Source organism: Falco naumanni, chromosome 6 (genome assembly GCF_017639655.2).
Source record: "Falco naumanni isolate bFalNau1 chromosome 6, bFalNau1.pat, whole genome shotgun sequence".
NCBI lineage: Eukaryota > Metazoa > Chordata > Aves > Falconiformes > Falconidae > Falco > Falco naumanni.
In genome coordinates, this window is record NC_054059.1 from 61,280,015 (window position 1) to 61,291,939 (window position 11,925).

Consider the following 11,925-nt stretch of genomic DNA (forward strand, 5'->3'; position numbering starts at 1 on the left):
AGAAGCACACCCTAAAGCAAATCAGTTAAAGCTTTGGCATAGTGAGTTTGTGTTAGATCTTTTCTTTTAAAAAACTTAATAAACAGTTGCTTTTTTTTTTTTTTTTTTTTTTTACCTTGACTGTATCATATTGTATTGTTTTCTGAAAGTTAATTAGACTTAATCAGACTGGTTGCTGATCTGGACCGTCAGCAAGGTAGAAAGGTAGAAGTATAGAGTCCTTTTCATCAGGAGCCACATAGATTCATCTGCACCGTAACCCCTTGACATACTGGGGAGCGCAGCGTATGCCAGTCTCAAAGTCCATGAGACCGTCATCAGCCAGCAGGATGAATAGTGCAGCATATCTGTAGCATTAGTGCTATCTCATCATCTTACATGGCCTCGTTTCCCCAGGCTTTCTATCCTCTTTTTCTGAGTGGCTACGGAAACCTCCAAAATTGCTAGGAAATGGCTATTCTACCCATCTGTTGAGATCCATCAGACTTTAGCAAGGCCAGGTCTTGGTGTAAACAGAAAAGCATGACTTTCAGAGAAGCACTGATGTGCTCTGAATTGATTTTAAGTTCACTTACAACACAGTTCAGTTACAACACGGTAAGTTGTTCACAGTACAGCATTTTGTTGGCTTGTCATCATACTAAAGCATGATTTGTCTTGCTGTAATTAAAGTGACCTACCCCTTATTTCAAAGGGGACTGACTAGTTGAAGTATTCACAGAACACAGTTGCTAGAGCTTTAACCTTGGTTGTTGTTTTCTGTAGCGCTGAGCTGTTCAGCTGAAGAGAATGAAAATTACCACAGCACAGAAACCCTTTCAAAGAAGCTGTTGGACGTTCATCAGTTACGAAAGGATATTGATGAGTTAAGGACTATAATGTCAGACCGTTATGCTCAGGACATGGGGGACAATTGCATTACTCAATGACAACATTTCATCTAGTAGCAAATGACTTATTAAATGCTGCTGTGTCACAGGTCTTTGCATTTCTATTAAGGAGCCATATCGGAAGACTGCAAATAGCACCACACATGCATCTCTCTGAGACTGTGCATTTAATCTCGGGAGTCTGGGGGTGGGGGGAGAGTCATCGTTTAAAGAGTGGTACAAACTATAAGAAATCTTTTCTCCAAACTACTGAATGTAGGAACGAACTGTGAAGAATCATTCAATTGGATACTCTGTTTCCTTCATTAGGGCTCATTTTATTACTTCACCTAGTTTCTGGAATCAGAGCATCAAAACAGCCGTGCTGCTACTACTCTTCAGTCCCTTCCTTCATCAGAGGTTTGTATGGCATTATCTGTGCTCTGAAATGAGAGCAGAGCATCAAAGGACCTGTACTGTTTGTGGTCAAGCCAGAGGCTTCTGCAACTGCACTTCACTCTGGAAATTGCAATGGGAACAATCTTGGAGCACTACAAAAAGTAGTGGCTCTTCAAGTGGCCTAAATAATTTGATAGAGGAAGAATGTTGGTTTTAGTAATGGATGTCTATCTTGTTTGCCCAATAGCAGAAGAAACCCAAGTTTTAACTCTTTTATGCAAATGAAGTCCATAAAATATAGCACTATCAAATTGTTTTAAGCACTCTCACATTGCCGTAAGAAGTTTCAATAGTATGAAGTCTGTGACAAACCCAGAGGAGCTGGAAAGCATGAGACTGCAGCATAGTACATGGCTGTCAGAGGCTGTATTTTGGTGTTTGTACCATACTTATTTTTCCCTTAGGTCATCTCCATTTTAAAATGTGGCTGGTCTTCATTCAGTCCGTGAAGGCCTCTGATGAGGGTGTGAACCACTTCAACCAAAATGGTTACCATAGCTACAAAACGGGTGTTTGGCACTTGGCAAAATCAGGGCTCAGAACAGAATGTTTCCACTTAGAAGTATTAAGTACTCAGTTATCTGAGGACTGCAAAATTTTCCACGTTGTTTGGGAATTCTTGATCTCTCTGTTGATGTGGGAAGCAATTACATTTAAAAAAAAAACAAGGTTGTGTTCCATAGTTTATTCAGTGAGTTTCACTTGGCAGTGCTGTTTCAACCCCATGGGACGGATGACATTAATACTTCTGATTTCCTGGAACATCACTGCAAGTCAGTGCACAGTTATGCATGGTGTAAAACAGTAATTAACTGAAGGAAACAAAAACTTGCAAAGAGCAAAACCACTCTCGGATCACACTGTTAAAATATATGAGCATCAGTTACTTAAAGATCTCTTCCAATCTAAATGCTTCTATATATGGTAATAAAGTTTCAAAAGACTAAAGTGCAAGTCAGTCAACTGACCTGCTGTAGTGTGGATAACAGCAGGGATCTCTTAAAAAGCTTAGCAGTTAGAACCAAGTAAATTCTAGGGTAACATTTTTATGGCAAAAGTGTTAGTGTCTTCAGTTTTCTGATTATATTTGTGTTAATAGAAAAAAAATGGTATAGCAAGGTAGACTCGTTACCAGTTTTAACTTGGTGATCTTTTGCTTTCTGTTCATTGTTCCAGTTACCATTAATGTTGTTTTTATAATTTAGTGAACTATTTTTTTTAGCTATATGGACTTATTTATTTGACAGTTTTCTCTATCCTGAACCTACACATGGACTAATTTGTGAAAAATAGTGTTGCTATTTATATTATTGCTATGTAGTGGTTTCAGATATGTTAATCTGATTGGTTCAGCTCCTGTGAGCACTGAAATAGTGTCTAGGTGAAATCTTGAGTGAAATTGCCTAGTGTCTCTACTTCACGGCAAAAAATGAGGCTATTTAATTTTAAATTTCTCATCTCCTTTTTGTAGGTTTGGAAGTGTACTTTTCTACTAGTGCAAAAGTGAAAGCAAGGATCTTTGCAGGAATGGGCTTGCAGTTTCCTGTACCTCTAACAGTATTGGCTTTTGTGACTAGGGCCTCAGCTCGTTCCTTTGGTGTGTAGTTCCTTGGGTTTGGCCCCGCAGTGAAATCTATAGTTTATGGCATCTGTCTTGTATCAGAATTCAACAACAGGATTTCAGATGATAAACTAGAAGTATTAGGGAGGGAGGAAACACCTACGTTGCATGTTATTAATTCCTTAGATGGAAATGTTGTACCTACAAAAAAAATTACCAAGTAACACATTTTTCTAAATTTGGTAGAAATAACAAGGAGTTTAATAGAGCAATTAGAGAGGAGTAAGAGATTTTTTGGGTCACTTTGAACTATTAAGCTGGTCATGTGGCTGGAGTGCCTCCACCGTCCCTCCCGTTAAATAGCGATACTGTATTGCAGAGTTGAGATCAGTAATTTATATTTGCAAAGCACTTCAGGAGCTTTTAAGCTCTTCAAGTGTTAGTTGAAAGGCCCTCAGGAAGGTCGTCCCATTTTACTTGTAGTACTTTGATTACCATTGGTAATCTTGTGCTGTAATATTTTTATTACAGAACCTGTAATATTTATGTTGACTTTAAAGCACTTGATTTAAAAAACAACAACAGCTGAGTTTATCTGCCTCAGTCAAATTAAAGTAGGGAGGTAGATGATGGATGTATGAGCCAAAGATGCGGACTACCAGTTGACTATCTACAGTGATACAGTATTTTGCTTTGATTTCTTAAAATTTGGCCTGTTGTAGTAATAGCAATTAACATATTTGCATCAGTTTCTGGATGCCTCTAAATGGAATAAGCTTTGTCTAAGATATGCATGACTGTTTAATTGGTTAAAATGTAGTGTGTGTGGTCTCATTCAGCATATTTAATACAGAGTTGATTAATGAATGTTAACATTGGAATTGCTTAGATTCAGTCATGACAACTTTTTGCTGTAGCTATTAGACAATCTCAAGGGCTGAAAAACAACGCTAATGAATGGGGACTCTACCATTCTGGCTGTCAGCAAATTTGTACCGCAACTTTTTGTATAGTTTCAGATTGAACTTATACAGTCCTTCAGAAAATATTTACAGTAACTACTGTATTCAAGAATGTATTTTGAAAAAGACTTGGAAAGTAACTGTCTTCAGACAAGCTATAGATGATGCTCTGTGTTTACTATATAGAAATAACACAGCTCACTTGTGTAAATGTGATTTAGGTTGCTAGCCTCCACTGTGCAGCTTCGTAGTGTGATGGTTGTGTGAAATTGTGGAGATTGCTGTAACCACCCACCCGGGCTCCAGCAATTGAAACTGCTGGTGACCCTGAGGTCATTACAGGAGCTGAAATGTCTTCCTTTTAACTTCAAAAGGTTTCCTTCCTTCCTTTGCCCTCACTGCCCGCCTCTTGTGTCAGACGTTTTTTTGGATGTTTTTCTTTCAGGGTAAGAGCACAAGGAAAAGAACCCTTACTCTGCAACCTGCTGCCCTAGCATGGGCAGCAACAGCACACTGCATGGGCATAATTCGCTCCAATTTCCCTTGTCCTCATCAATGATGTTACACAGGTGGAGTTGGAGGTATAATGGGGCTCTTTTCATTGATGTGACTAGTTCTGTCATGAGCAGGGAAAAGATCTTCTGAATAATCTGCATTCTTAGACTGCAAACAAATCAGTGGTGGTTATCTAAAGGAATGTTTTATTCTGGTAGCTCATTAGCAATATTAATTCCACAGCTGCATACCTTTGTGCCTTTTTTGCCTGACCTAAGTGTATATTCCCCTATAAGTTGTTAGGATGCTGATGACTGCACCTTGTTTTCTTCTTACCTGCTGATATTTTCTTAGTAAGCTTTTGTAGTAAGGACTCTTGCATGTCATCTAGAAACAGAATTACTTAAACTAGGTACTAGGTGCACACTTGGAATGTTAGGCTGGTCATAGTATGCAGCTTTTTTCCATATGAAGCGTGAGCTGGAATCTCATCACAATGTGTATATTAATTACAGTATATCATTAGTTCAGTGGGGAGGAGTGTCTGGAGCTATCTTTTAAAAGCACAGCTGACATATGTACTGGATCAGTCCCTGAAGACTGGTAGTTTTGTAAATTGGGTTCAATTTTTGAACCGCTCAGAATACCTCATATGTAAATAGAGTTGTCATGACTTAATCACAATGTGTTTGTTCATTGTAAAAAGTAAAAGAGCCACTGGCTGGCTCAGCTTTAGGCTTGTTGTTCTTGCCTCTTTTTGTAATTTTTTTTAAAGTAGGGTTTACAGCTAGAATTTTGAATGCCAAAGTTCTATTTATTAAATAATAATAAAAGTTTTCATTGTTAATGACTGGTATTTTTCCACTGGAATTTCTTTGTTGATGTTTGGGATTTGTATCCACAGAGCAAAAATAAATTTTGTTACAAAAGTGATTTCTTCATGGTTCTTGTTTTTCCAATATCTGGCACGTGACATAAGTGACCGAAGCTGGACTAGGGGCAGGAGACAAAGGAGTAGTGAAAGATCTTCCCAATACCCACCCCAGTTTCCCTTCAGTGCTCTGTAGTTCTGCCTGAATACCAGCTGACTTAGCTCTCTTCCTGGCATTGATTTTTCTAAGAGAACAGACCCTTAGTAGCAAACATACTATTTCAGTACAGTGAAAGGGGTTTAGAGCAGAGTTGCTTGCAAAGTCCCTGATGCTTTTTTAAGCAGGTGTTCCTGTTAGCCGTCTTGGATACTGATGGGAGAGATCATAGGTAGGACTTTTTCAAAGAGTAAGTTGGCATAAAATAGTAGGCGGAAGTGTTACGATAGCTAGTTTCAAAGTTGCTGAAAGGTTCATCAGCTGTGCAACATGTGGTTGCCCCGAAGCCAGTCACACAGGGCAAAAAAGAAAATGGGATGGTGAAACAAAACCAGCGGTGAGTCTGGTACCAAGAAGAAAACTGGTGATCAGAAAGGACATGTGGTTTTAGTTGTTATTTTTCAGTTAGAAAATGGATGGCTGGTCAGACTGAGCAGTAGTTAAGGCAGTCAGAAATTGCAGCTGCATGAAATACTGCAGGTCAGTCCAGACCAATTCAACCAAGCGATGTTGTCTTCCCTTCCGTGTCAAGTTAGTGCGGTCTGAGGAAGAGTCAAAGGTTAAGGATTTTACTCAGTGTGCTGAAGGAAGTGGAGTCTCCCAAAAATGTTTTCTTCTCTGACAGCTCCCTGTCAGAAATCGCAAAGCCTGTTTGGAGCACTGAACGCTGAATGAGCTTTGTGTTTAGAGTGGTGTTCCCCTCTTCCCTCTTTGTCTTGTGCAGAGCACAGAAGTTGACGCTGCCGCCTCTTTTCAAAGACTCTGGGAAATTCAGTTTAATTAGCTAATGCATTATATATGGTAGAGGTCACTTGCTTTTCACCAGCCTTGTGACTGAACGTTGAATGATGGGCTTCTAACTCAATTAAAAAACATTCTGTGCCGTGTGTCGATGTATGTAAAGGGCTGCACAGATGCCAACTTTCCATAAGTTTTCTGAGGGTGACCTTTTGTGAACTGCTCCAAGTCAGGTTTAGGTTTCAAAGTATCATGATTAAAGCACTGCTAACAATAGTAGTGGTAGAAAATGTTCTGTTGCCTTTATGCCACAAACAAAATACAATTCCAAATGTGGATAAAAATGATGCACATAACGCTGCAGCATCTTGAATGAGGACAACTTGCAATAGCTAAATCTGCAGTAGATGGCCTACATTATGTAAATTAAGTAATTCTGCAGGATGTGCTAACAAGGCTGGGTTGTTTGTTTTGTAAATGAATGGGTTCAGTATACTTGGAGGTTTTCCAAGCGGTAAGGGAAAGCGTACACTATGAACAACGATATTTAATTACATTTTAGTATGTGCATATTTCTCTTCCTACTTTGAGTTACTCCCTCTTTAGGGGCAGCTGCTGCTTTTTCCCCTCCTTTTCCTGATGTCACAGGTCTGAATTTCATGGAAGTAAAGGCGTGCTTCAAGTCATGGAGTTGAAGCCTGCTCCGCTTGTGGGGAACCTGATAGGTTCAGCTAATGCTTCAGGGCTCTTTCATGAGTGGTTTGGCAGCTCCCCAGAAGAATGCAGCCCCTAGGTATTAATAGACCAGAAAACTGATTTACTGGTCTGTGTACCTGGGAAAACATTTGCCTGGAGAAAGGCAAAAGGAAACTGTTGTCAAGTTTTGGTTGAGAAAAATTGTGTCTGCTACTGAGAGAGTGAATTGTAACAGTGAAAGTTGTGGTAAGAGACTTCTCTGACTGAAAACTCCTCCTCGAGGGGCGTCTGAATAGAATTTAGTATCAAAAAAGCTCGTCTCTGCAACATTAAAAGCTGAGAACATGGGTAGTCTGCCAGGGAGATGCCAAAAGCCGCTCTGTGGTGGGTTGACCCTGGCTGGGTGGCAGGTGCCCACCAAGCTGCTCTATCTCCCCTCCTCAACAGAACAGGGGGTAAGAAAATAATATGTAAAAAAGATAAAGGCAGTTTAATAAAGCAATAGCAAAGGTCATGTGTGTGGGAGCAAAGGAAAACAAAAGACGTTATTCTCTACTTCCCATCATCGGGCGATGTTCAGCCACTTCCCAGGAAGCAGGGCTTCAGTACGTGTAGTGCTTGCTCCAGAAGGCCAACGTTGTAAATAACAGATGTCCCCCCTTCCTCCTCCTTTCTCGTAGCTTTTAGGTCTGAGCAGATGCCATGTGGTATGGAACATCCCTTTGGTCAGTTTGGGTCAGCTGTCCCGGCTGTGTCCCCTCCCAAGATCTCGCCCACCCCCAGGCTGCTGGTGAGGGGGGAGGGTTTACAGACAGCCGTGATGCTGTGAGCACTGCTCAGCGGGAGCCAAGACCCTGGTGTGTTATCACCACCTTTCCAGCTGCCAATACGAGCACAGCCCTGGGGGCGCTCAGCCAGACCAGTGCGCTCCCCCAGACCAAACGGGTTGTTTGGAGCTTTGCGGTGGCCCCAGGTGGCAAGCTGGGGGGTGTTTTGCACCCTGCTGCCCTTGGGCTGTGCTGGGGCAAGGGCCCAGACATACCCAGGCCCAGCGCAGGGCCTGCTCCCGGCTGCCAGGGCTGGGCTCTGCGCGGGGCCGGGGGCGTCGGGTGCTGGTCCCAGCCCTGCGGCCGCAAAACCAGCCCCAGGGCTCCTGTGTGGGCTGAGCCAGGAGCTGGATTTTCCTGGCTTCTCAAGAAGCTGACTTGCCCTTTTCGGTACTAGCAAGGTCCAGCTGGTGAAGGATTTCAGCTCGCTATGGCACAGGCACTGCAGCCTGTTGCTGCGATCACAGAAAATGTGAAGCTTCTCCCTATGTTAGCCCAGAGGAGGGGCAGAGTGTGGAGCCCAATTAGCCTGGTTCCCGGGGCTGTCATACTGAGCCAGTGAAGAAAAGCAGTTCTGAATGTCTGCATCTGTGACTGAGCACTTTCTCTGATGAGACAACAGTTCCTTATACTTATCAACTCTAATGATTTACTGTTAGGAAAGGAAAGACTGTAATCAGTAATTTGGTTTAAATTTTTTTTTTGCTATTGATTCTTTGATGGCAAATTAATTGCCATTCTTATTTTCATGGCTGGTATTTATGATGCCTGTGTTGTGGAGCCGGAATATTAAAGAAGCCGATTTGGCTGAGATCCAGAAGCTAATGCAGTAATTGGAGCAAGGACTCATTACACTCTGCGATTATAACTGCTTTAATTTACCGAATTGTTTTGCAGGACTCTGCAATCACTTTCAGGCTTCTTTTAAAGTTTGGTTTTGTGTTTCTAGCCATAGGGATCAGGTGTGTTACATCTGGGCTTGGGGCTGGGGGAGGACGGGGAAGAAACACCTACCTGTCTGCTGAGACGTGGCTGTTCACAAGAGCAAGGCAGCATGGCTTTCCAAAGGTAATTTGGTCAACAGGACTTAACGGACTGCTGCATTTTCTAACCTTCTGCTGGTTTTGATCGTAATGGTTAAATTGGACAATGCCTAATTTATTGTCAGTTAACTCTGGGGGAGAATGCAGCCACAGGGAGGGAGGGAGCTCTGGGCAGAGTGAGTGATGACACAAGCTTTTTCAGATGATCTGTCTTCCCCCAGTGCGTGGACGCTTGAGCTGTTCAGGAAGCTGGTCCTGTGTTGGTGCATTTGAGCCCAGTGTTTTAAGGTGGCCAGAAAACAATGCCGGTGCCTGGGGCAAATCCGGAGCTGTGGGGCAGCCATGGAGGGGGCAGGATGGGCTGATGAAGACCCTCTGTTCCACTGCAAACAAATCCCAGCTGTGAGACAGGCTCTCTCAAGTCTGACGCACCCTGCTCCAGTCCTTGAGGGCCTGACTCAGGCACCCTGGTGGCCATCACACCTTGAGCACAGGCACCCAAGTCATCTTTCAGTTCAGCCTGAAAGCTCTGCAAGCTCAGTTTCACCACAGTGTGTTGATGGCCCTCAGCCTCCTGTTAATCCAGACACCACCTTATTGTCCTCTTCATGTCAGAGCCAGCGTGGTAGGACCTGGTTTCAGGACCCTTCTTTGGTTGGTAACTCTGCTATGATAAATACGATTTACTGGCGGGTTAAAGCCACAAAATAGCCACCTCCCAGCAAAATCATCCCTGAAATATTATAACAATGACCAGTAGATCATCAAACTGCACCCATTTGCAGCCTGACTTTTGCTGCCCTCATGGGATCTCGTTATGTTGCGGAGAGAAAATGAAAGTTATAGCTGGGAGGGAGCTGGTGCAGGCACACAGCACCCTGCGCAGAGCTCTGCTGAGGAGGGAGCACTGCAGGGGGCTTTGATTGATGGCATAATCTGATCAGCGCCCAGCTGCACTTCATTGTAAAAGCTGGTGACAATCAGATCATTAGTTACATTATCATCTGCTGCCTTAGTGCCCATGAAATGGCAAAGATAAGTAATAGGATATTTTTAGTTTAAATTATGGTTCAAACATTTTAATTGAAAGCGGATTATAATCAATCTGTTTCTAACACCCTTTCCCTCGCCCTCATTCATAAAAATTAATTACCACCATGAAGAGCCAGTGAGTAAGTATACACTGCTCCTGCCCAGTGGTAGCTTCAGAGCCTGGGTTTGCTGCTGCCTGGACTGTTTGCTGCACAGAGCCAGCCCAGATTGTGTGCACAGGTGAAACTAGTCGCTCAGGACAGGTTAACAGCCTTCTCGGAGCTGGGTATGGCCAGCATGGGGTGTGTTGCAAGTCATGGCGAATTAAAAGCGATGGTCTGCTCAGACCCAGGTATCTCAGGCACCTGTTTGTGTCTTGGAGGTGAGAGGAGCTGAAAACACCTAGATTGCCACCGATTTGAAAATTGTTTTCTCAGAGTGCTGGCATTTTCAGAAAGTCCCAAACCTTCCCCAAAGTGCTGCCATGCTGGCTGCGAAGGTCAGCACACAAACTACCCCCAATGGCTGAGAGAGCAGCTAACGTGGGAATCCCAGGCAGCTTAAAACTAAGTATGTGCAGCCTGACTCCAAAATACGTTGAGGATGTAAGAATAAATACAAAACTGATCCTCTTTTTTAAAAAGAATTAACCCCAAGTCATTGGCTAAACTTTGCCTTGACCTTCTCAAGGCTCATCACTGATCCCAGCCTGTGTAAACAAAATGAGGCTTTGGCCTTAAAACACCTCGTTTGGGAATTAAACTCTTTCCAGCAGCTCTGGAGTCTGAAGCAGAAATACTGCCTCTGCCAAAGAGAAATCAGCAATTTTAACTGAGAGAGCTTTTCTTGACCAAAGTAAAAGGTTGCTACTGTTTTACTTCCCCCTGGGAAGTGCACACGGCATGGTGCATCCATCAGCAGGGCTGGAAGGCAGCTCCTCGTGAGTTCAGCAGAAGGAAACCATTGCTGTCCTACTGAAAGCAGCCTTGTGCCCTTGGTGCCATTTACAGACCCATGAGCTGGCATTGGGGTATAGCACCAATGCATTTGAGAAGGTTATCTGCCCCATCACGTTTCGTTTTCTCTTTCAGGATGTTTGAAGCTGGTGGGGAACCTTCATCTTAAGTAGCTTTGATGCTGAGGGGGTAAATATTGAACAGTAAAGCAGTTTCTCTCTACCTTTCAGGCTGCAGGAAGAAGTCGCTAGACCCCCTGTGTGGGGGTCACTGTGCTGTGCTGGGTTAAGGTGAGTGAGGGGGACCCCAGGGAGCAGTGCTAACCTTCTGCCTGAGAAATGAGCCCTTGCCTCGTCACTGGGGAACCTGGGTTCAATTCTTGAGGCTTGAGGGGGTACAAATCCATAGCAGATACTTCCCAAGAGCACACCTTCATGATGAGATTATAAACCATGGTAAAATAGGGGACAAAGCATCTTGCTGAAGGTCAGAGGCCACCACATTGCTACAGAAGAAGAATGAATTTCAAAGGAGGCATCCTGCCCATGACCTTCAGAAGTTTTGGAGAAATTTGAGCAAGTCAGCTGGCTGTGTCTAAAGGGATGTTTGACTGTAGGAGTGCAGGCCAGTACTTCTGCTGCAAATCCTTCTGTTACCCAGGAGGCTGTCTGGGAGCAGGTTGGTGTGGGGTGGAGGCAGGAGGCACCCAGACATCTTAGTGTTTCCTGTGCATCACCTTAGGCATCTTTTTGCTCCATATAGTAGGAGGCACAAACCCTTCTGGTAGGCATCCAAGGTGGCTTTGCAAATTCCCATGCCCAAAGCAAGGCAGTTACACATTGCTGCACTCAGTGTGGACATAACTGTATGACTGAGACCACTTGCTGGGTAATGGAAGAGTCAAAGCTGTCTGGGGCTGGGAATTAACAGCTTGTTTGGATATTGCAATTTTATGTACAGTTTTCTAAAGCTCCAGTAGATTTATTTGTGTAACACAGGATTGGTAACAAAACCCTCCGCTATTTCCACAAATGAACCAAACTCAGATTGTTTGTAACATACATTGCAAACAGTGACTTTACAAAGCAAAGGAGTAAGGCAAAGACCTTGATCACATAAAGAACATCCAGTTCAGGAAAGAAATTCAGGTCTTTTTTCTAAATAAGCAAAGAGCCCCACTCTTACAGGCTTACAGACAA

General features: G+C 43.2%; 1 protein-coding gene across 2 annotated transcripts in view; it reads left to right on the forward strand.

Annotated features, from left to right (window-relative positions):
* CEP85L (centrosomal protein 85 like) overlaps positions 1–5,279 on the forward strand; it is a 120,000-nt gene extending 114,721 nt beyond the window's left edge. For both annotated transcript variants that reach the window (XM_040597475.1, XM_040597476.1), the window contains exon 13: positions 766–5,279. In XM_040597475.1, coding sequence (XP_040453409.1) covers positions 766–929 — 164 coding nt within the window. In that variant the 3' untranslated portion in view covers positions 930–5,279. The remainder of the gene's footprint in view (positions 1–765) is intronic.
* The last annotated feature ends 6,646 nt before the right edge of the window (positions 5,280–11,925 follow it).